Genomic DNA, 25,141 nt, shown 5'->3' on the forward strand with positions numbered 1-25,141 from the left:
ACTGGCTGGTTTAACTCAGCCAAATTAGAATACATTTTATATTGACTATTTTGACATTTGCTTTATTTGGCAAGTAAAACAAAACTGATCCAATTTCCTTGCAGCCATTGTAAACCATAAACTGCACAACAAGAGGTTATAAAATATATAAGCCTTGTAAACACTTCTTTTCAGACTGTCACTGATGCTTTGAGCTCTAATTTTGGCCCTGTTCCCAAAAGCTCTGACACTGCTCTGCAGCCTTCCCTGGTCAGCTACAAGTGACCCTTCCACATACAGTGATTAAGCACTGCCATTGACATCCTCTTGCTATGATAATTTTTTTTTCTTTATTGTGGAAACCTGTCCAGACAGAATTTCTTGCAAAAAGAAAATGAAGACCTGTGCTCTAAAAGCAAGATCTCTTTCTCTCTGATCTCACATGGCCTGGGCTGGCACCTAGCTATGTCCAGCAGAGCTTCAGGAAAACATCTCAGGTCCTAGTGGGACAGGCTGGAATCTCCACAACACTGCTAGCTTTTCATCTCTTTTGCCTCCATCTCTGAGAAGCATGACAGCATGTCTGCCTGCAGCACACCTGACACACAGCACAGCAAGCACTGTGCCAGGGCATGGCAGCTGAGCAAGCAAAACTCTCAGTGAAACACACACCCAAATGCTTTGGAGAGCTCAAAGAGCCACCACAGGACAGTGGATTCCAGTCTGATCAAGGGTGAAGGCTCAAATGCACTCCCCTGCCTTAAGGAGGTACCTGACAGCTTGCTGGGGAACATGTTGCAGCAGTGTAACTCTGAAATGATCTGTAAACCAAGACTCTAAAGGACATAAGGAATTTCCACCCATGTGATATAACGACCTTTGTACACAAACTGGAACCTTGGAATTCCTCTCTGCTGTCTCCTTCAGAATTCTAGCTCTCACTAGTTCCTGTAATACTGTAAAGATATCTGCATGTAGAAAATGCCCGTTGCAAAAATACATGTACACTTACATAGGCAAAAGCACAAAGGGACCCAAAGGGAACGTGCTGTCCCCTGGCAATGGCCTGGCCAGTCTGTGAGCCCCAGCAGCAGGAGCACAATTCACACTGGGTGCTGTGCTTTCAGAGTGAATGTCAGCAGTGCAAAGTTCTCACTTTAATCACTGCCTGGCCTGGTTTGTTGCTTAACAACATCTGTTCCTGTCCAGAGAAATCCAGCAGGTAAGCTGTCAGTACAGCACTACTGCTGTATGGAAGTGTACACACCAGCACATCTGTTGATGCACACACAGAAATATTGCCTGTAACACTGGGAGAACAGCCTGGACAGACAGCACAGCCCAGCAGTGCTGCTCCCATCAGTCACAGGAGGCTGCTGTGCACGTTCATGGCAGCTGCATAACTGGAGCTCAGCAACTGAGTTCAAGAAAATAAACCAAGAACCAGTACTTCAAACCATGAATGGACTGATCCTGGAGATGAGCAAAACCTGTTTCCCTTCTGAAGTCTGTAGACACTTCTCCCTCCCTCTGGCCAAGGAGAAACCCAGCCTGGCTGCAGCTCTGGCTCACCCTTCTGAGCCAACACACATGTATGTGTTGAAAGCCACATCCTGCATAATTTGAAGCAAAGGAAAGGCAGTGTTTTCTGTTTCCCTTCCTCTGCAGGCTTTTCCCTTCTTCTGGCTTCTTCACCCACTTTTCTTTACACAACAACAGGCAAAGGGACTTCAAGCAGGCAAATCCTTCAACAAACAGCACGTTCCCTTATCAGATTGTGACACAATCATTCCACACTGATGCAGCACCCTGGCCTTGGATTCCCGGGCAAGGTTAGCAACCACAAGACATGCAGCATCAAGCAGGAGGAGCAGGAATGCAGCAAGCCTACCTTGGCAGGTTGGGAGCGGGGGCTGGAGCCGGCGCTGGGGCGGGAGGAGGCGCGGGCTGGGCGGGGTCGTGGTTGCGGGGCACTCTGCCCATGCGGTACCAGATGCCCATGCTGTTCAGCTCCCTGGGGAAACAACAGCAGCGTCAGTGCCAGCACTGCACCAGCAGCATGACGTGTTTCACCAACACCTTGGTCAGTGAGAACGAGTGTCATCAAAGAAAAATGAGGGGTGAGTTAACTGAGTTAATTCCTACATCAAACTCAGGAACACTTGTACTTACCTGGACTTTCTAATGATAAGCTTCACCTCTTACAAGCTACCACTTGGTAGTTAGAGGAGCACAGGGCCCCTGCTTTGGTACTCACCCTATGAACGTGTACTGGGGAGGGGCTTGCTTAGACCTGCCCAGGATTCGGATATCGCAGATCGCTGCCTCTGTAGAATCTCGTGGAATGAATTTAATGCACAGCCTCTTCTTTCTGAAGGCTACTTCTTCTGCAAAAACAACCCAGAAGACAGGGTGGGTTTTATGAGAGATTAGAGTATAAATGTTATTTGTAGTCTCCAGATATTAGGCAGGTAATTATGGCCAAAGAACAGACATATGTCAACAAACCAGTCAGTGCAGTGCCATTCAGAGGGGAATGTTCTATCACACGTGTTATTTGCACTACAACAACCAGATCTCCTGCCTGCTGCAGAGATCTGCTCCCACATATGCCCCAGTGCAGCCCCACAGCACAGAACAGCAGCTGGCTGCCAGTTCCACATGCCTCTCACACTCCCTTTGCTTTTTCCCAAGTAATGTTTGCCTCACTGGCCTGGACAGCCACACCTACACATTCCTCCCACAAGCACTGCCCCTAGGAAGGTACCTGGGAGCTTCTGATACAGTCAGCTCATCCTGCTACGTGCTTCCAACCAGCCACTTCCAACCCGCTGTGAGGAGGGGCAGGCAGAGCCTGCCACGCAGAGAGGCTGAGTGTAAGAGCTGTCTGTCCACATCTCACACATCCCAAGTGTTAGTGACACCTCCTGATGAAGTCAGCAGGCACAGAAATGATACTCCCACCATGTCTGCCCCGGTTCTTTGCAAGGACAAACCAGATTCACAAAGCACTAAGTGCCAGAACCTCTCACAAGGCAGCTATGCTGCTCTGACCTGTGCTCTGAGGGTGAATGAACAAACTGCACAGCCCTTTCTGCCACGTGCCACAGAGCAATCCCACTTGTTTCCATGTTATCCATCACGAAAAACTCAAGCCCAGAGTTCAGGCTTATCTGTATAATGAACTCGCAGATCTCCAGGCTGTTTACCAGCACACAGACACGATCCCCAGCCAGCACTGGTGCTGTCTGTGAGCAGGGCTGGCACTGGCACACAAACATTTGTGGTGCTTGGAAAACAATGCTCCCTCTCACCCTAGGGAGTCTCAGGGTGAGCAAGGTGAGGGTCCTGTTTGGATGCAGACACTTAGAAAGCAGGACAGAAGTCTACTGATACACTGAAAATCTAAAGAGCAGACACTGAATGAAAATCTGGAAACAACCAGCAACTACAAACAAGTGCCTGCAAAATAAAAACCCTTCATCTTAATATGAACAAATATCTTCCAACTTAAAATATGCTGTCACTTCAACAGATGGCAAGCAGCAGTCTCCATAGGCTCCTCCTGTTTTGTAATCCACACCTTGGGAAACAGCAATCCATTCCAGCCTCTGGAATGTGCTGCTGCACTAGCACCAATAACCATACAGACAGTGTGAGGTGTGCCAATAGAGCATCTGTGCATGCAGCTTGCAGTTACAGTGGTGTTTTTAGAGATAGTAAATACCTGCATCCATGAAGTCTAGTCTTCTCCTGCTTTGAAAAAGTAGGGCTTCTGTTTGAAGTGCCTAAATTGATTTTAGGAGTCTAGGATTTAAGGCTTCCCGAAAATCTTCTCAGGACCTATTAAGGAGTACTGTATTAAATGTATTAAGTGCGAGCCAGCTGCCACTTTGAGAGGAGCACAGAGACACCTGTAACCACAAATCTAACTCTGAACAAAATCAGTGCCTCTTCTTTGACTTTCTCTGCAAGTACAAAGTTGGACTATTTGCTTTTGTCTATGTTCTCTTTCACACTGCTTCCTTAGCACAGGCAGTGCCTCTGTTTTAAGGACTGTCACAGCCACAACCCAAAGCATTTCAAATTAATGACAAAGCCCCCTTCCACCTTTCCACCAGGGCTTTCACAGAAACTGAAGCAGCACACAGTAAGGTCCAGCACTCCCAAGGATCAGCAGGACAAGGTGACAATTCTGCCACACGTGCCCAAGAATCTTCCAGAAGCAGAGGGTGACCTGGGGAATGGTTTCCAGAGTCTTTCACTTCCAGGTCACAGGTTCCAATCAGAACCAGACCACAGTGACTGAAAAACCATCCTCATGTGCTGCAGCCTCAGGTGAATGACTGTCTGTAAAGCAGGTTCGTGTCACCCCTTTGTGCTCACTCCTGGATTCCATCCCTGACGTGCACTGGGACCAGCCCTCGTGTGATGAGCAGCTGCACACCAGGCACCAGTCCTGCCATCCTCTCACACTCCACTCCCATGGGGCTTGTCCCCTGCCAGCCCAAAGCCCTCAGTGCCTGCTGCACAACACAGGGCTGCCACCAGACGTGGCTCCAGCTGCTGCTGGCACAAGTCCCAGGGGAGCTGAACACACAGCTTGGGAACTGCTCATTTATATGGTGCAGTGAAGCAATTCTCCCATGCAGAAACAAGGATGTATTCCCTTATTCCCCCTGGACACTGCACTTGTGCCTTGTGTCAGCAAGCACAAATATACCTGACCCCCCTCAGCATTTCCTGGCAGGACAGGAGCCCTTGTTCACTCACAGCAGGAGATGTACAGTGGACAGGCATAAACCCACACCCCCTTCCTTTCAGTGCATTTCTGAACACTCACAGCTGCTCTGCTCCTGCTGGGCCAGTCAACTCTTCAAATTGAAAAAAAGAAACTCTCTAGCAGGTGAGTGGAGACAGAGAGGCAGCCCCATTAAACAGCCCGAGGAGGACAAGAAAACCAAAGGCTGTTCTATTACAGCCCAGAGCTGCCCCTAAATGTGCACATGCCACCCCAGAGAGCAGAAGTGCTGAGAATGACCCTCCATGGCCTGGGACACACAGGCACTGGCAGACAGGGACTGAGGAACAGATACTTACGTGTATCAATGGTCTCCTGGATGGGCATGAAGCCTACAGGTAAAGTGTCCTTGATATCAATGAGCTTCATATCCACCAAGACATTGCCTAAATGGCTCTTTGGAGAGAGAAAAGAAACAGTGGATTATGATAATGCCACCAAATTAAATCCCGGATCTTCCCACCTGCTGAAGCCTGAGATGCCTTGTCCTTGTATCTGATCACAACATTAGAAATGGCAAGAATGCACCAAGGCAGCCCTTGCAAGTGTCCTCCCAGCAGGAACCAAACAATGACTGACTAGGAGATACCAGACAGCTGGCACTCAAAAATCTAGCACCTCATCCACTGACATACTTCCAGATCCTTGGAAGCACAGCCAAATTCTTCCTTTTGTAGGCACAGCAATTCCAAGCACAACTTCCACCAGCCCATGCACTGAGCAGGTCACCTCAGCTCTTACACACTCTACACCTACAAGAGCAACATGGCATTTCCATGGCAGTAACAGCAGAAAGCATTACAGGATGATGGCTTATGCACTCATAGCCAAAGTTATTACATGCATTAGCTAATTAGTACTGAGTAGAGAGGGTTCTAGCTCCAAATGCAGCACACTCCAGAAGCACAGGCCATTTGGAATAACAAACTTCATTTAGAGTCCATATGAATTCTGAACTCCTGCCTTGTCCTATTAATCAAGGCTTGAAGAGATCAGAGCTCAATTCAGAGTGACAGCCTCCACAAAGGTTTAGAAACCAGATTTTCTTTGCATTTTTTGATAAACCAGCACTGCTGCCAGTAATCTGGAATCACATATGAAAGAACACATTTTAGGTACTGTACAGCCTTTATAAACACAAACACAGAGAACAATTAAAATTTAATCCCAAGCCATCAAACCATGTCATTGAGTTTTACTGTTTGTAAAGTACCTTATTTATTTTTTATCTGGCAAGAGTTTTTCAGACAAACCTGTACTCACTGATTATTTCACTGAACTATTCACAAAATATTTAAATTTGCAGGCTCTGAAATAAGGCGGGGTCAGGACTGAGTTTATTTTTGGGAGGTCCTGCATTTTATGGTCAGCTCCTCACCAGAAGGGTCAGCAGACTGCAGCCCTGTCCCAGCAGACACGAGTGTGGCACACATCCTCTGCTCACGTGAAGGGGTCAAAGCCAGGCAGCCCCCAATGCCTCTGACTGGCCAGGGCATCTTGGAGCAAGCAAAGCTGGATGCTGCCAAGCCTGAATGTGTCAGTGAACATGGTCCTGGCACAGCAAGCAGCAGATGAAGTAGCTGCTGCTGATTCATCTTTCATGTTTTATTTATTTAAGCTGTGTGTTACATCAATGGCAACTTTCTGCTGAGCCACCCATCACTCCTCCATCAGCAGCAGACAGGAAGGAGAGGTGTCTGCAATGAGTTCATCAGCTGCTGGAACCCTGGCAGTCAGCTCTGCCATGTGCCCAGGAGAAAAGGGCACAAAGCTCCCAGTCTGTAAGAGTCACCCTCCAGGGCCTCCCCACACTCAGGCACAGCAATGTCCTTACAGTTCTCAGATCCTGTAACGTGCTGAGAGTGATGATTCTGCTAAACAGGCACTGCAGACTGACCCTGCTCTAACCCAGATATCTCAAGTGCATTAACTCTACTAACTACAACATCTTCTACAGGAGCAAAGTTCCACACAAAAGAAACCCCTGAATGGTAAAACTTCCAACCCAAAGTGCAGCAACACATCAGTGTCCAGGGGAGAGAGAGGAGCCTCTCACCTCCCTCCCTTCCCAGACAAGGGAACTGAGGCCCATTAGCCCCTGGATGCCCCCAACAGGGAAACACATCATATATCCCATGTGGCCAACAGGACTGAGGGAAGAAGAAACTTTTGCTTTAATTTATGCCTCATCAATATGAAGAAGGTACTCCCAAACCATGCCAAGCCCAGGGCTCCTGCCAAAAGTTCAACAGGCACCACCTGAGGGCATTCACACCATCTCTGCAGACAGCAGCTGCTCCTGTCCTGTAATTATTTCTGGCAACTTCACATTTCAGGTAGCCACAAATAAACCTAATATTCAAATCAGCACAAACCTATTTAATAGCTTCCCTGCCTATTCCAGGGCTGCTATTCCAGCAGCTGCACATACTCTGGGACAAAAAGCACAATTATTGCCCATCCACCCCAGGAAGTGGCATTTCCCATAGCTCTGCAGTTTTACTTTCACCTAGAAGCAGGCAGGGAAGCAGATGGAATAAAGGTCAAATGCTGGGAACTGGAGCCCCCAGCTCAGCTGCCAGGACCTGTGAGCAGCCCCTGAAGCTGCCATCACTTCTCTGTTCCTGCCAGGTGAAAGCACAAGTACAAAATGGTCCTTCCAGACCCTGCCAATTGAGCCGCCGTGAATATCCAAAGCACAACCAAAAGCAGGATTACCCACTAGATGGAGTGCATTCATTGCAGAAGTCAACAGTTTCTCCAGAAAAAAGAAAGTTTTCACAGTAGCCTCAACCAAAACCACAGCAGAATGCACGAAGCTCTTGCTGCACACGGTCTCCTCTCCTGCACACGAAGTGTGAGCAGACAACTGCTGCTAATCACCAAGGAGCTCATACTTAACAGTCAGACCAGATTACAAGAATGTGCTAGCATATGCACAACGTGGGCACATTTTCAAGAATCAGCACCACAACCAACAAAGAAAGCAAGCTAATGCTGCAATAAAATATCTGTGATACCTCTGGATTCAGAAACCAACATTTCCTTCACCAACACTACCTGCACTGCTTGTTTTGTGAGGAATTCGGTTGGACATCAATCAGGGCCATGAGTGTGCAGCACCCAGTGCTGCAGCAGGAAATGATTGTGAGAGGCTGCTGAAATGCAAACATTCCCTTCTGTGCTTCTTTTATTGCAGAAGATTTTGTCAGCAATTTCTTTCCATGAGAAACACAGACAAAATGCAAATATTCTGCCATTGCAGCTTGCCTCCTTACTCACCCGAACTCAGCGAAATGCCTGCTTGAATTATAATTGGCTCCATAAAATGAATCATCTTATGGTTAAGAGCATACCAGGCACAGATGCAAATCATGCAGACACTCAGCAAACGGACTTACATTTTCTTTTGAAAATGATCTGGTGAAGCACAGGTACCGTGTGACCTTGGATTTAAATAAGCCATCTTTCCACAGGTCAGCATCCAAGCCATCTGCTGTTTGTGCAACCTGCAAAGAAGAGACAGAGAGAGGAGATATGTGAGCCAAGATAAAGTTAATACATGTGCAGTACTTCTTCCTCAGACCTCTCCTAATTAACAGCAGCCCAAACTTTCACAGCATCTCATTAGCTTCTTCACAAGGTGCAGTGCAAAGAACTTTCAAGAGGAGGTATAAAAAGAAGTTCTAAAAATGCTGTCTCTCAGGAGACCCTTGATTAAAGATGCTCTGACAAAGGCTACTCTAATGAGGAAACTGCAACTTCGGTTACAGTCTCCAAACAATAGTTTGGAGAAGTCAGCACATTGAGGCATTCATTACCACCCTACACACAAGGGCACAGCGGGCATGCTGTGCTTCAGGAGGGTCCCTGAAGACAGAGCACAGAGACTCTCCCAGTCCCATCTCTGGACTATTTTCATGGAAAGCCATCAAGGAGTTCCAGCTCTCAGGTCAATAAGCTGCTTCCAGCAGCTGGGGGAATCCCTGGTCACTGGTGGATTTTAGCAGCAGTGCTGCATGTGAGGACACACCCCACAAATGCCCCTCTGCAATGCAACCCCACAGGCAGAACTGATGGCACGTGATGGAGCTGGGTAAGGAAACAGAGCCTGGACCCTCCACAGGAGAGACACCATGATGGGCAGGAGAAAATCTCACTTGGAGCTGACTCAAGGAGTGGGCAGGAGGCAGCACCATGCCCCGGGGAGGGGCTCTGCTCTCAGCAGCTGAGCACTCACCACACACACAGCAAGCTGCTAAGAGCCCTGGCCCCAAAATGTTTTTTGTCGAGTAAGAGAGGAGACAAGAAGGCAAACACAAGGAGAAGAGTAGAAGAAACAAGACTACCCCATCAGACACACCCAAATGGCATCTCCAGCATGGACTCCAGCACGGTCTGGGGCTCCACAGAAGCTGAACTTCTGCCTAAAGCCTCTCAGATGGGGCAAACTGCTCCACTGTGGCTCTTGCAATCAGACTGAGTGAGCCCTTGGCCCCAGAGCAGCCTGATAACAAAGAGCTGACACTTGTCACTTCTGCACCCATGTTTAGTTGAGCAGAGACTGCACCAGGCACAGGAAGCAAGAGCTGTGTGCTGACAAGGCCTCCAGTTACCCCGAGGGCAGCAGAGACAAGAGACAGTCTGATCAAAGCACCAAGTGCACCGACTGCTCCTCAAATTTTGGCAACTGCTGCTCACAAGCCCCAGCTCAGGTCAAGCCATTGTACAACACACACAGCTTCTGTGTTCAGGCCTCTGCAAAGAAACACGCCTGATTTTTAAACAGACACATTTTACAATACAATTTTGATGAAATTTTTTGCTTATTTGAATGCCTTGAATTCATATCCTTCCTGAACTACTAGTTTAGGAATATGTAAAATCCACATGGATCTTCCTCCATGATGGGTAAGTCAGTTCTGGTAAAAAGATATTCAGGAAACAATCTCCTTGGGAAAACTGCTTCCATATAGGGATGGTCAGCTTGAACTCCAAGCCTGGAAAAGGTAAGCATGAATGAACTTGTCAGAAAACTCATGGGGAAAGAAAATAGAGCAGTGTAAACAGGAAATTTCTTGCATCACCTGCAAGCAAGGAGAAGCCCCAGCAGCTCTGGAAGCAGAGCTGTGCCTGATCAGCATGCCCTAGGACAGGAGCCAAGTGGGGCAGGCGGCAGCAGACCTGGCCAGCAGGACAGGAACTCCAGAGCCCCAGCTTGGCCAGTCCTTCCTTGGCTGAGAGGCCAGCAACGTGTGAGACAGAGGATCTGGCACCTGGCACTGAGCACAGAGTGGCCTGGGCACGGGGAATGGTCCTTCTGCTCATGCAGCCAGGGACAGACACTCCTCAGCCGTGTGCTACACACAGATGGACCTGACAGAGACACCCCAGCACGTACAGGTGATCTACCTGCTGCACAGCAGTCACAAGGGGCTCACTGCTACCTCACCCAGGTCTTTGGCAAGCAGGCCCTTTAAACCTCCTGCCCCACAGGGTGATCTGCCCCTCTGGCAGAGCCAGGGCTGCTCCTGCTGGGTGAGCAGCTCCCCAGAGCAAACCCCAGCACGGAGCTGGTGCTCAGCCTGCAGCAAAGAACAGGAACCACACTTCCCTCCCATCCTGAGCTCCTGCCTCCCACGTCTCTACCCCACCCAGACACAGCCTTGCCAGTTTGGTTGGATTTTCAGGAATCTAAGTTCAGACACACTCTGTATATTTTGGCAAAATCAAGTCTTTGGTGCTTTAGCTGTGAAAAGGCCTGGCCAGTTATTACAAGTGCCAGCAGTGCATTTGTTTTCTACGCAGACACAAAGGCAATAGAGATTATGGAGTAACTGAAGTGCTAGAGAGGAAAAAAGGCCTCTGGCCCATTTGCCAAGACATCCACCCAGGCAGTGCCACCTGCCAGCTCCAGATGGGCAGAAGGCCGAGCCTTGGTGCTCCATGTGAATCTGCAAAATGGATCTGGACATCTCTAGGCATTTAATTTACACCAGGGGTAAAGCACCCATACTCCTGGAGATCTCTCTTAGAGGGAACAAAAGAGAAAATGAAGTTCTTAACTGGAGAAGGAAAAAAATGAAAGGGAAACTAGAAAAGCCTATAAATAACACAAGTGTCTCAGAAAGAGCTGGTTACTTCATTGCAAAACTTGAAACCACCAGGGAAACTACATGAGGAAATACTATCCCATGCAACCGTGAATCCACCTGTAGAACTGAATGCTGCAGGATGCAGCAGTAACACAAAGCCATTGGATCCCTGAGGAGACTACAACATCCCAAGAAACACAGCTGTTAATGCTCCCAAAAGATGAGTGTGGTTCTCCTTCCCAGGGTGCAGTGTGCACTTCTACTATGAGGGCTCTAGGGAGCACAGTTCTGGGATGCAGCTGCCACAGCTGCCTTCCTCAAGGCTTTACAGCAATCAGCTGTCAGTGTCTCATTAAGGGAACTGCATACCTGCAGACACACAGATCCAAGACCACCCAGCTCTGCACATTGCCCATGTCTCAGAACATGATTTCTCTGCTGCTCTAAGCAGTGCCCTTGTGCAAATTCAGCTTCATGCTTTCAGCTGGGCCAGACCAGGTTCCAGAGAAGTCATGGAGAAGTGGCAACCCAGCATAGCACACACTGCTCCAGTGCACTGAGTCACAGAGCAGCCACCTTCACAAACAGCCAGCACACTCCTGCATGCCACTGTCCCCTGGCCATCAGCGTGGCACCCTTGACAGCAGGTGCTGCACAGGGAACAGGGCACCAAGGGCAGCTGGCAGCACCCAGGCACTCTGCAGGGCTGATGTGGTGAGGGTGGCAAGGGAGAAAAGGGCACGGCAGCCGTGCTGGGGAGGGACAGCACACAGCAGGCACTGCCCCAAGGCTGGCAGTGCCCAGGCACACTGCAGGGCTGACGTGGTAAGGGTGTGGCAGCCGTGCTGGGGAGGGACAGCACACAGCAGGCACTGCCCCACTGCTCCAAGGGCAGACAGGGCTCCTTGTGAACAGACAGTGAGGCAGCAGAGCCAGAGCAAAGGCAGCTCCTCACCGTGCCCTGAGGAGACAACGACCCACATTCACCAGCATTACACCACCACCATAATTGGATTAAGCCACAGGAAGACTCTTTTATCTTGTTTAGTTTAAACTGCGTTAGCGCTGCAACTCCCCATTAAGCCACAGGCAGGCTATCTGGGGTGAGAGCTCTCTCTGCCCAGCCATTTAGGCAAAATGCAATTCTGTTATCAGAAGTCTCACACTGTCCCGTGCTTCTTTATCAGGGCAAGCAGCTAATTACACAGCCTGGCTCACACAGGTAATGAGCACTTGGAAAAACACAGTAAATGTAAAAACCTCCCAGGTCTTTAAGGAGCCTTTTCACAATTCCCCCCTTGTGTCCTTACTTCAGCCTGATCCATTTTGTTTCTTCACACTGAACAAGGTATGCAATGATCCAGAGCTGAAGAGGAGTGAGTAAAGCCTCAAGTCAGCTGGCTTCCACTCCCACCATGCAAGCTGTGTGGCTCTGGAAACCCAAGGTGTGAGGCAGCACAGTTGGAGCAGGACACACAAAAAAGCGAGCAGATGAACTACAGACCAAATTTTTCTCTACAGATCTCTGCAAGGTCAGGATTTTATATTTCACAGTTTGGGACACTGATCTATGAGTAGAAACATCCTGCTGTTGGTTACACAGCAACTAATCCAAGGAACAAGCAGCTGCTCAACAGCAACCTCCCTTTATCTATTCACACATTCATCTATGCTGTACCCAGCTGCCTTTTCCTGCTGCCAGTCTCCTGCCAAACCTTAGAGGTTAGAGTCTAAACTCTAAGGTTTAAACCTTATGGCATTTTGCCTGTCAAAATCACCCTTGCAATTTCAGCTGGATGCAAAACTCTTTGATTCCCTTTCTGGAGCTTCTCATCATCATTGTGCAGTGCTGATATGTGGGATTAAACAGCTGATGCGGGATCCATTTATTTAGAGATATAATTTGTACAATACTTAGGACTCCTTCAGGATGAATGTTACCAGGATTATTAAATTTGCTTGCCACAGTGGCCAGCTATTTCTGCAAACCCCTCCTCCAGGAAATTAAGCTTCTCTGCAGTGGCAAAGATGAAGTGGCACATTTGCACCCACAACCCTCTGCTGAAGGAAAGCACCAAGTGCTGTGGGCTGAAAGGCGGGCAGCTGGCTACCAAGTGACTCCTCAGAGCACAGCGTGTTCTCTCTGGAGGAGGTGCTGTTCCCAGCAAAGCAAAGCCAAAGCATTGGGTGCAGCAGCTCTACTTACAACATCGTATCCAGTGGGAGCTCGGCTGCGGGAGGCGACCACGCCGACGCCCGTGATGGGATCCAGGGGCAGCTCGGGCAGGGCATCGCTGAGGTCTCGCACCTCGGGCATCATGGACTGGTCCTGGGAGAAAGGAGCAGAATTACAGAGCTGCTGGGCACCACACCCCACCAGAAGCCAGAGAACCGAGAGCACACATGCATGCCAGAGTGCCTGTGCTGACACACCACAGACGGCCAAGGTAAACACAGGATTAGGCCAGACACACCTTCTGCACTTTCATTTGCTTTTGATAAGAGGGTACACTTGTGCAATGCCAAATAGGTTAGAAATTTGGGCTGGCAGCCTCTGAGACTCATTTTGTTGCTTCCATGGGCTGGTCTCCATCTAGCAATGACAGGAAAATCAAAGCTCAATCCCTTCTCTCCCCAGAAGAGAGTAAATTTCGCCCTCAAGTCATGCTGGTTGAAGCAGCTCTGTCATTTTAAACAGCAAGAAGTGTGCTCCTAATGGCTTTATGGGGAGGTTCCCCATCCACTCTGGGTGTTAAGACATGCTGGGGGTTCCCCCATGAGTCGTCAGTCCCACCACACCCCCCTCAGGCAGACTGATTTCAAGGAGCAGCACAGATGTCTCTGGCGCTGGATGCAGAACTGCACTGGCTGCAGGGAGCCTCCACACCAGGGAACACAGAGGAAGCACAGGGTGGGCTGGTGCAAAGCAGAGAGGCCTTGAGGAGGCCTGAGCATCTTCCAGAAGAGACACATCACCAAGAACATCAAGGGTGGGAGATATGCAGAAAGGACAGAAGCAGGTAAGACCAACTAATTTCAGAGGGATGAGGGATGCTGCTGCAGGAAGCAGGAGGAGAGGACAAGAAAGGGGCTGAAACGACCATGGTGGAGGATGGGGAAAGGTGCCACTGCCTCAGCATGTGGCCTCCTGCAGAAGTAGCCAGTTAAAGCAAATCTTCTCTGGCTTTCAGGCAGGAATGCCCCAGGAAATCACCCCCCACGCACCCCAAGACAAAAGGGCAGTGCTCTGTGTACACAAGCATCACTGCTGCACAGCCAGACAAGCCGTGAACCAGAGCTGCCGGATTCAATTCCCTCCTCAGAGCAATCGAACCCCAGCATTTCTAGGCCATGGAGATGGCTGGTTACTTACTGCTTCTAGAAAAGGCAGAGCTGAGTACTGGTGCCAGTGGGACCTGGGTTTACACTTCACAATGCCCAGTCTGAACAAACATCGTGCTGCAGGCAATAAAAGAGAGCAAGTCTGGGCCCTATGTAAATAATAATAATGTCAAATGAACAGCCAGACTACTTGAGGAGTCCAAAACAACATGTGCTAGTGAGCAGTAACGGTGCAAACACTATTGCTGATGAACCAGAGGAGAGAGAGCTCTGCTTTGGCACCAGCACAGAGCAGAGCCAACCCTCTTCACTCCCAGAGCAGCTCAAACCTTCGAGCACGATGGTAAGGCCCCCTCTCCCAGCAGGATCCCTGTCCTCAGAGTGGGCAAGGAGCACAGGAATGCTGCAGGAATGCTGGAGGCACTGGCACAGCCATGACAGACCCTGTGCCACCCCACAGCTCATCCAGAGGCCTCACAAATAATGCAGAACCTCAAACATACAGCATGGAACAAACGTAATGTGAATTGAACAAAGATCTTACAATCTGTTCTGCATGAACGTTTTCTGAAACTTCTCCAAGTCACTCAGTAGTGTGGTGACTTGTTACTACATTTTGGGAGGAGCTGGGAGGTAATGAATGCTGACATAAGCTTCTCTTAGGCCATTTTGAACTGAAATCCAGGTAAGTGATGATATTCCCCAGCGTGTTCAGGACACCACACAGGTTCCCACACAGCTGCAGTGCAGGGAAGCAGATCTGCTCACACCAAACGTGCCCTGATGAAGTGAAGTGCCTGCTGCTGAACGCTGCCAGGCCCTGTCTCACCATGCTGGAGGCTCAGCTGCTCCAGCAGGAACCTGAGCAGCTGCCAGGTCAGCCTGGGCAAGGCTGAGGACGAGGGGGTGCCCAGCACCAGCACAGAAGGAGGGGTGGGTGCTCCAACCCGCAGTGTGCTGCCTCCCCCTCAGCTGGCACGCTGTCTCAGCAAAGGAAGAAGGGCACCTTTGTGGGAGCCATTTGCAGCCCTGCTCTGCACAGGGGGAGGGGAAATGGCATCAATCCTCACTGTGTGCTGGCTCACACAAAGCCCCTCTATGGAGGCAGCGCTGGCCGTGGGGCTCTCTGCCTGCCCATGGTGGACACCGCGGGGGCAGCACCAGCCCAGGGTCCTGAGCAGCCCCTGCTGCAGCAAGGGCCACCCAGCTCCCCTGCCCAGCGAGCCCAGCACCTTCCTCTGCCCTGTGCCCACAGCGATGGAGGGCACAGCACCAGCCCAGCAAGCAAACCTGCAGCACGGCCAGGCTGTGCCACACCAGGGCAGCCACACTGAGGATGCACCTGGAACACACGTGGAGCAGCAGAAGTCAGTTGCACACCGGGAGAAATGTTTCTGTGAACCCTGCACGGGTCAGAGGGGAGTCTCTGGCTGGGCAATCACACAGATTAGTTACACTGCACTTCTCCACGAGAGTGTCAACAAACTTTGGTTTCTTTTCCACTGTGTTTTTTAACTTAAAAATGAAAAAAAAACAAACAGTGAAAGGAGCAGGATTAAATTAAGGAGAGGGATTCTATAAATACCTCCATTAGGCAGCTTGTTATTTTAATTCTCTTTAGCAACGTGAGTTTGACCTGCATGCCCACCTGCCATCAGAGTGGCCGAGCACTCAGCCCTGCCTATGGCATCCTGCAGTGAGCTGCCTGTGCCAAACCACTCACTGCAGGGTTATTCCGGGAACAGGCCAAAACAATAAGAACATTTTTCCCATTAGTGGGGAGCATGCTCCCTGGAAGTTGTTCTGGCCATCCAGTCCCCAGCACACCCCAGCAGCCAAAGGAAGCCGGATGTGAGCTCTGGGGAAGGAAGAAGCTTCAGAACACTGTGGGGACAAACAAATCCAGTGGGGAAAGAATGTGTCTCTAACAAAAAAAGTCCCTGTACATCCTGCCAGCACCAGTCCCCATCAGCACACAGCAGAGCAGGGTGGGATGGCTGCAGGACGAGATGGACAGGATGCACTCTTGGACAAGCAGCCACCATGCTGCTCTATCCTGAAAGCTTCCCAACCCTGGAGCCAGACATGCCTCGAGGCAGGAGTAGTGTCCCAGGGATCCTGACACCCAGCTGTAGCAGAGGCCTTCTGGTTTCTGGCACAGCCTTCTTCCCACAACCCATGTCCATAGTCACACACACCTTCCCTTCTGCCAGCATTCCCAAGTTCGTCTGTTTATAGCCTTTTTGCTTGTTCTCTCCCATTTCCTTGTTAGCTCATCTGCCTTTATTAGTTTACCCTAGGCATACTTTTCTGCTGGCTGCACTGACGTGACTGACCACACACACTGCTGGGCTCTGGCTGGGACACACATACAGCACAAGAACTCGCTTTCAGAAATGAATGCATTATTGTGAGTTTCTAGACCATTTTCTGCTCTCAGTGTTCCTTTTCAACAAGTTCAAGAGCTGGTGGGTACATGACCAGATCAGGCCTTTCAATGTATTTGCTACAGAAACATCACGCTGCCGGCAAAGCAGGTCAAGCTCTGAAGTTAAATAGCCAGGGACTTAGAGGGAGAATGGTGTTATTGTTTCTTCCTCCAACTACAAGCCCTGCACTTTGACACTGGCTTGCTCTTCGCACAGGCAGAAAAGTATGAGCTAAGTCAAGAATGGGAAAAAAAAAACAACCAAAAAAACACAACTACCTCACTGCGCCCCTGCAGTGTGTGGGAAATGGTCCCACAGACCAAAGCAGACACAGCGCTCCAAGCCCTGCAGGAAGGCACAGCCACACTGCCCAGCTCCCTGCACACCTCCCACCGGGGACCAGACACAGCCCCGGCCAACCTTCCCTTCCTGCTCATGGAACAGGACAAGCCTCAGTCACAGAAACAGGAGCCCGCAGTGGCAATCAGCACCAGGGCCTTGGAGGCCACCACCAGCAGCAGGAAGAATTTCAGTGTCACATTTCACCACCATCGAAGGCATGCCTGGAATCACCCCTGCGCACAGGCTCCCTACGAGACAGTTGCCCTGCACCAGCTGCAAAATCTACACCTTGTGACTGTATGGGATGGAAACAGGAACTTAAGAGACAGAATGAGCAAAATCGAGACCTTGTATTGTTTCACAACACTCCTAACTGGGGACACACATTTCAGAAGAGTGTCCTGTTTCAAACCAAAATAGGTTTTGGCACACAGCTGACCTTGCACCAGGGCAGCAATACCGAAATAACATTCAGTTCGGTTACTTCTGTCTTGGTAGAGCTAAGAACAGGTCCCTGGGGGCTGCCGGTACCCTTAACCCTGGGATTCGCTTTGTCAGAGATGCACGTGGTACCACAGGGAGATGCTGTCTGTTTCACCTCACACCTCCAGAAGCTCGAGTGACGCCTTCATATAGAAGGGAAGGCCATCCCAGCTAAAAATTACAGGAATGATACTGCCAAACTGCAGCACAACACACAGGCTCCCTAAGTAATAGATGAGAACGTTCCCACTCAGTTAAAATAAAACACAAAATGGAGAAACCCAAGCTTTAGCCAGAGCAGCCACACACCTGCTGACACCCAGCCTGTCTGGTTTCAGCGTTACTGTGACCAAGCTGAGAATGCCTCAGCTCTGGGAACGTGCAGACAACACTGAAGATTGGTGGACCTTTAAAAATCTCTCCAGAAACCTCCGAGAAAGCTTGCAAGCCTCCGTGATGAAAGGCACGAGTACTTAGGACACAGCAAGTGTGTGTCGCTGCTCCAGCCAGGCTGTAAGAAGCCAGCCAGTGTCACAGCTCCAGCCATGCACTGAGCACAGGTAAGAAACGGGCACTCACGTAGGCCCATGCTACAAACGCAGCAAAAGACCACACGAGACAGAGGGGCGTTTTGTAATTTCCTCTAACAAGAAGAATGTACAGCAAATCCCGGAGCAGGTCAAGGTCACCGCGGCTCTACCCCACGGTTGCTTCCCGGGGCCGCTCCTGCAGCTGCCCCAGCCCCGGAGAAGCCGCCGGGTCTCACGGAGGCCACGGGGGCGCTCCGGCCCGGCCCAGGCGCCCGGTCCCCGCTCCGGCCGGCCCCGGCAGCCCCGGCCCGGGGAGCTGAGCCCGCCCGCCCCGCCCATGCCAGCGCCGCCGCCGCCTTCCCCCGCCGCACCGGGCCGGGCCGGGCCGCAGGAGCCGCGGGAGCCGGGCGGGCCCGGGCCCGGGCCGGCAGCGGGGCCGCGGCGGCTGCAGGGACACTTAACTGTTGCCCGTGCGGCGGGCGGCGGGTCGCGGCTCCCCCGGCGCAGGCAGAAGCAGCTCCTCATCGCCCGGCGGGGCCGGCGCGGCGCGGCCCGGCGGGAGGAGCGGCGGCGGGGGAGCGGCCTGCGGGCCCGGGCGGAGCGGGCGGGGCGGGGAGCGGAGCGGGGAGCGGAGCGCACCGCGGGCAGGGCAGGCCCGGAGCTCGGGATGGGGCCGGGGCTGGGGCCGCCGCCGCTCCGCGCCCACCGCGGCCGGACCGCGGCGCGCAGGGCCCGGATCCCGCCCCGCCCGGCCCGGCCCCCGCACCGCCCCGCGACCCCCGCCCGAGCCCCCAGCCCCGCGCTGCGGCCCGGCCCGGCCCGGCCCACGGGACACTCACCGCGGCTGCTGCGCTGCTTTCCTCCCTCCCTCCTGCCGCTCCGCCCGGCCCGCCCCGCCCGCGGCCCCGGGCCCCGGAGCTCGGCCCCGTCACGGCCCCGCGGAGCCGGGGCCGCACCTCGCCAGAACCTCCCTGCCCGGGGAACGCAGCAGAGCCCGGCCCAGCTCCCCAGCGCGCTCCGAACAGCCTCCGCCACCCGGAGCACACGGGAGGTGCCAGGTGGAAATGGCTGAATAGCCGTGATTTGGCCAATGTAACCTCCTGCCTTCTAAAACGGGCTGCGCCCAGATGGGCAGCAGCTGCGGCGGGTTGAGAAGGGCACATGGTGTCAAACGAGCTGGTTATCTTGTCAAGAAGTGCCTGGTGTTGGGAGCCATGAGCGCTTTCAGGAGCTACCTTCAATTCATTAAGATACTCGATGCTCTATCTCACCATGGCCTGAAAAACAAAGATATGGTTCAAAGTGTTCAGGGTTTGCCTGCCTGGCCCGGTAACGGCAGCTTTGGGATCCACTCACAGCACAGAAAAGATCCTGAACAGAGGGTCTGGTTCTGCTCAGCGTTAACACGTGCCGGTGTTGAAACTGACAGCGCACTCACTGAGTTAGCAGGTGATGTCAATGGCAGCGTAGCGCGGGGCAGCAGCATGGCCCATAGCCGTCACTACCTGAACCAATCCTGCACCTGTCCTGCACCGCCTTTTGAGCACCTTCCCTAGAGCAAGGTGAACAACGAGCGTCTGCAGAGCAGCCCCATGGGTGTAGAGGCTGACATCAGCAGCCTTTGGTGCAAGACAGAGTTGGAGCTGCTAATCCAAAGCAAAAGAAAAAAATCCTGGGGTGACGAAGGAAATAAGGGAGGGACAGAAACATGTTAATGTGTATGTGAATTAAAGAGAAGGGCAGAAACCTGCTCCCTTTTGTGAGAGACTGAGAAGTGATGTGTCTGAAGTGCAGCAAGAGATTCTGTGAAGATAACAGTGAAAACTACAATACCAAGGAGTTAAGAACAGCTTGGAGAATTTTTGTTAATGGTCAAGCCGGTAGCCCTCCCTGAAGCTCTTATCAGACATTATTCAGTCATTCCCTTGGAGCAGATGGTCTCCCTCATCCTTTGTAGAACTGGTTTACTCTATTTTCCATGAGCCAGGGTTTTCTTTGTGTGGGGAGCCTGGCCTTTGTGACTTAAAAGAGGAGAAGGATCTTGCTCAGACACCCGAATTTCCTCCCATAGACTAAACCGGGTAGCACGTGGCAGGGTGGTGCATTTATCAGAGGGTCCATCTCCATGGTCACAGGGTGTTTCCTTGATATTCTGCCTTTAACTGAAATACTAATTCCCTTTTGATTTTTTTTTTCCCCCTCTCCCATTGTCTTTTGCTTGATTTGTCCATCTTTTGGGGAATTCTGCTCAGCCTATTCCTTTCTCACCTAGATAATGGTGCGTGTCTTCCATCCTGTTTGGACTGTCTCTACATTGCTGCAGCCAATCTGAGCCAGCAGGAGTGGCTGAGCCAACAAGCCTCCTCTTTCCTTCCGTGGGTGTCTCCAGGCTGCTTTGGCACCTCTCTGCTCCCTGGGGTGCACAGGAGCTCGGCTGGCCAAGCGTTTCCCGTGCCCAGCCGTGGCTGGGCTGTAGGTGCTGCTGTGAGGACCAGGGCAGCTCCTGGGTTTGATCCTCAGGGCTGTTTCAGCTCCTTGCTCTCCATCCTGGTGTGGTCAGACTTACTACCAAGCACAACAGTGAGAGCTGTGATTAGTCAGTGTGTGAGAGGTTTGTCTGGAAGGCAACGTACACATTAGTGGTTTTGTGTTCCTGTCCATAAAGCAAACAACAGAAACTGGTGTCCTGCTTCATCCTGGACACAAGTCTGGGCTGAGACCAACCCTTCCTCCTGTCCTGACTGGTGCTTCTCTCCAGTAAAGCGTTTTGAGACTGGTGCTTGCTGAAGCATGGCAATAAGTGAGTGTTTTGAATGGCACCTCCATTCCCTCCCTGTTTGACCAAGGCTCCCTGGCTCTACTGAGTACAGCCCACATGGCTGTTAGTGGCTTCTGCATCCAAAGATTAAAAATATATATATATATTTTGAGCGATAAGGAATACAATGCATTTTTTTGATTTGGAGAGTAATTTAGAGAGAAGAAAAGATGATGCCTGGTGGAAATGAGAAATATATGTCCCATACATAATATATGCCCCAAATGTCCTATTACAAATACAAGAAGATTTCCTGAACTGGAGAAGTTGTTACACATTACAGTGTGCTAATGCTCCCCCACGGAGATGCTGATACTGAGAGAGTCTTTAGTGTAATAATATTAAAAATCCGAGAGTTTCAATAAGATCCTCCCTGCTACCACGGTGGTAGGAAATGAATTGATTCCAAAGGAAGACTCTAATTGCTGCTTAGTATCCACAAAATATTCAAAGATTCACTGCAAGCATATATCCCAACGTGTCTGTGGCTGATCTGCAATAACATGTTTTCCAAAGAGAGTCACTTCCCAGCACGGTTTATCTGCTGCCCTCGCAGCGCCCGGGGCAAGTGCTGGCACCTCTGCCCGCAGGCACCTTTAAACCTCGGCAGCTTTGGATCTGGGAAAAGCCCCATTGTGCTGCTCCACAGGGCACAGCCTGGCTCTGAATCAGCGAATACTGGGTGTTGGGTACATGAATCACAGCTACACTGCAGTTGGTTCATCTATCTGTGTAAAGTTACTCAAAAGCATAAATATTTACAAGTATAATGCTTTCCTATGAATATTTTACATCCATCTTTTTCAAGATCCATTTGTTTACTCCTCTTTATTTCAGAACATGTCTTTTCTCACAGGTTCTGCAGTCCTGTGCGTGCTGTCCAGTTCACACCGGTGTCATCTTCACAGGACACCCAATAGGGGGAATTTTGGAGCCTTGGCCCTGGCGCTGTTGCTGTGGCTGCACAAACATGGCTCGCTTATCCCTGTGGATGGCTGCCAGAACTCAGATCTTCAGAACGCTGTTCCAAAGAATCGTGCATGCCAGCTGGGTCTGTCAGCTGTGCAGGACGTGCTCTGTTGGTGCCCCCCTGCCCCGTGTGACTGCCACAGCACGGCAGGGACTGCTGGTGCCACTCCTCAGGGCTCCGTACTGGCCACAGCTCTGCTGTCACACTGGTGTGCTGGCAGCGTTTGTGGGGGTGAAGAAGGTGCCTGGGGAGCCAATGCCACAGCTGTTCCAGAGGAAGCCCAGTGCTGTGGCCAGACCCCAGTGCTGGCTGTGGCCAGGTCCTGCCCAGCACACTGCAACTCGCACTCTCCATGGGGAAAGTCAGCGAGGAAGGGGCTGTGGCTTGGCCGTGCAGGACAGCAGGGCCCCTGTCCTGGCATCTCCAGCCTCAGAGCACCCCAATGGGGCAGCCTGATCTGCTCCTCAGTCAGGGACTGCACCGAGATAGGACACAGTGGTCAATCCCCAGCACCCTCTTTACATTTCAATCATTTTGTAACAGCAAAATCTGTCTGTTCCAGATACCACCTCTAAGGAATAACAGTGCACAGGTTTCTACACTTTCAGCTGAGGAAAGACAATATACAGTCCTGTGGCTAGCACAAGGTCACTGGCCCAGTGCTGCTGCTCATGCTGCTCCCAAGGGCAACAGGAACTCCCAGCGAGCCTTGGTCAGACTTCACCATCAAAAAGGATCCCAGTTCTCAGGGGAAAACTAGCTGTAAAGGATCCTGCATCCTCATCCTGCCTGAAAGCTAAAGTCCTTTAAAATCCTTTGTGCTGCAGGAATTTGTCTCTCCATAGCCACATTTAGCATAGTAGTGCAATTGTGCTGCACATTCCATGTTTTCCATGCTTGTCTTTGGAGGAAAATCAGCCCAGAGTTTCATTTCATGCTGGAGTTGCTGCAGGTCACAGCTCAGCTGCTGCCTGGTTTTAAGGTTTCTTGAAGGTAGGTTTACCCTGCTGCCTCTAATTTGGTGCTCCAAAATATCTCTTTTCAGCCAGAACTTCCCTCCTATATTTCTAGTTTACACCTTGATTATTCTAAAAAAAGTGAGGAAGTCCTAATCTCCTTTAACCCAGGCACCTACCCTGAAATAGATGAGGCAGTTTTGAAAAAGTGGTTTCTTGATCTATTTCCCATTAACTTTTCTATCCCATAGTTGTTACTAAGCACTAGGTAAGTTGTCACATTTGTATTTCAGTGATGATGTACAGGATACCAATATACAGCAATCCTACCAGAGAAAACTGATTTATGTAACATCGTGGCCAAAGCAGTGGTGGCTTTGGCCAGGACAGAGGTGACTTGCCAGGGTCACAGGGAACCTCTGGCCCAGGGTGCACAGGCACTGGCACTGTGTACAGGGATGGAATCTGGTCCTGTTTCAGGGCCCCAGAGCCAGGAGCAGCCCTGTCTGTTGTGTGCAGACACCTCGGGACTACAGCAGGGCTGCTGCTGCACCAAATGGAGGGCAGAGAGAACGCCATGCAGCTAATTACCAAGGAGAGCCACACATCCAGATCCTCAGATTATGAGTAATGGCCACAGCACGATGGAAACCTTTGCTTGAACAATTTTGAATGATGAACACATTTGAGGAAATAATGTTTTCTTTGCAGGCCTCCTCTGATGAAATGCTCCTGTTTGCTTTATTTTCTCACTCGGGGTCGGTGCTGTCCCCAGCACCCTCTGCCCGTCCGTGCCCTTCCCTGTGGATCTGTGCCAGGGAAACCCACGGATGTGGCTACCAGGGCTGCAGAGCTGCTGCCCCAGGAACACGCTGGCAGCAGACAGCATTCCAGTGCTCCTGTTTGCACAGAGGAATGCCAGGCAGTCAGTTAATAGGTGACCATTTGGCAGTGGTACTGGGAAGTTCCTCACAGCTCAGCTGCCTTTGCAGCACTTTGTTTGGGTGCAGCCCCTTCTCCATTTAACTGTGCAGGACCCAGCTCTGGTCTTACAGCTCCCAAAAGCAGGGCCACAGGCAGCACCCCTTGTTTCCCTTAAACCGAAATTAGTAATTCACACACTGGTTAAGCTGCAGCAGCCAGGGATTTTGCAGCCCTGTCTAGCCCCAAGCTGTCCCCCTGTGCAGCAGCACCAGGGAATGCCAGGGGCCCCATCCCCTCCTTCAAGAGCACATTGACTCCTTCCATGGCAATTCCCAGGCCAGCTGGCATCTTTAGACACTGCTGTTTGGTTCCTTGGCTACTGCAGCTTGTGCATATTAGCACCCCAGCAAGCTGGACAATTACTGTATCACTGGGAGACCAGAAAAATTGCAATCCCAACATCCTTAATGAAGGGTCATCAGGAGCAGCAAGATATTCTCCATTCTCAGCTGGCTGTCCCCAGACAGGTCACTGATCCAAGGGCATCACAACATCCTTGGGCAAGGGCAGAAAGCAGCCCGATCAAACCCACAGCTGAGAAATTTCAATTTCTTATGGCCAGAGATGGGGGTACAAGCTCAGCAATGGGAAAACCTAAATCCACCATGGCCAGCTGTTCATGCAGAAGCCCCAGCTGCTGGGCAGCTCTGAGTGTGAGGTTGGTGTAGCCATTAGGGCAGTTATTGCCCTTGCTTCTGGCTGGAGCTTCCCAGAAACCCTGCATCCCCCAGATGTGATGGCCTGTGCCTGTTCTCAGCAGGACAGAGGCCATTGCTGTGGCAGTTCACTGAAGGAGAAATGCCTTGTCCCATCCAGCCCCACCTTCTGCTCCCTCCACCTCATGAGTGACAGTAAACACCATCCATATTACAGTGACACTGCAGAAGAGCTGCTGTGGGTTTGCCTCCTGCTTTATGCTGTTCAGGCAGAGGCCAGCAGCAAGAGATCAAAAACTGTTTTTCTGTTGTTTCAGAGCTGTGTGGGCTCAATGAGCCAACAAACCCAGTGGCTGCTCAGCACCTGAGCAGGAAATTATTGACAGGACATTGCAGCTGAACCTGCAGCAACCTGACCCACACACTGCCAGCACCAACCCTGCAACACACCACCCTCCAAAATGCCACATTGGCTGAAATGTTCATGTTGCAAATACAGATGGTATAAAAACCTCCAGTGAGGTTCCATCCTGCACATTGGCGTGTGTCAGCTCCAGCAGCAGGAGCAGATGAGTCACAGCTGCTTTATTCAATTCACTGGCAATGGCAAAGAGGGGAGCAGGGCTTTCCCTGCACCCCAAAATGTGCAGAGGTACAGTTCCCTCAGTGACCAGACTCCCATGGTTAGCCAGAAACCTTCCATTTATGTGAAAGCAAAATTTTCCCTTAACCCACAATCATCTAACAAAATGGAGG

General features: G+C 51.1%; 1 protein-coding gene and 1 long non-coding RNA gene across 5 annotated transcripts in view; one reads left to right on the forward strand and one right to left on the reverse strand.

Annotated features, from left to right (window-relative positions):
• Window positions 1–18,876, reverse strand: part of MVB12B (multivesicular body subunit 12B) — a 54,380-nt gene extending 35,504 nt beyond the window's left edge. The window contains exons 1-7 of one of the 4 annotated variants that reach the window (XM_088177673.1): window positions 18,841–18,876; window positions 14,249–14,334; window positions 13,082–13,204; window positions 8,182–8,289; window positions 5,080–5,176; window positions 2,237–2,366; window positions 1,871–1,993 (exon numbers count right to left, since the gene is read on the reverse strand). In XM_088177673.1, the coding sequence (XP_088033799.1) occupies window positions 1,871–1,993; window positions 2,237–2,366; window positions 5,080–5,176; window positions 8,182–8,289; window positions 13,082–13,195 (572 nt within the window). In that variant the 5' untranslated portion in view covers window positions 13,196–13,204; window positions 14,249–14,334; window positions 18,841–18,876. Of the gene's footprint in view, window positions 1–1,870; window positions 1,994–2,236; window positions 2,367–5,079; window positions 5,177–8,181; window positions 8,290–13,081; window positions 13,205–14,248; window positions 14,367–18,463; window positions 18,575–18,840 lie in introns of those variants that run through there. The other 3 variants (XM_014880061.2, XM_088177674.1, XM_088177672.1) reach the window with 3 other exon arrangements.
• LOC148221394 (uncharacterized) overlaps window positions 17,581–25,141 on the forward strand; it is a 13,779-nt gene continuing 6,218 nt past the window's right edge. Inside the window, exon 1 of the long non-coding RNA XR_015808098.1 lies at window positions 17,581–18,031. This is a non-coding gene — a long non-coding RNA (uncharacterized LOC148221394). The remainder of the gene's footprint in view (window positions 18,032–25,141) is intronic.

Source organism: Sturnus vulgaris, chromosome 22 (genome assembly GCF_052056855.1).
Source record: "Sturnus vulgaris isolate bStuVul1 chromosome 22, bStuVul1.hap1, whole genome shotgun sequence".
NCBI lineage: Eukaryota > Metazoa > Chordata > Aves > Passeriformes > Sturnidae > Sturnus > Sturnus vulgaris.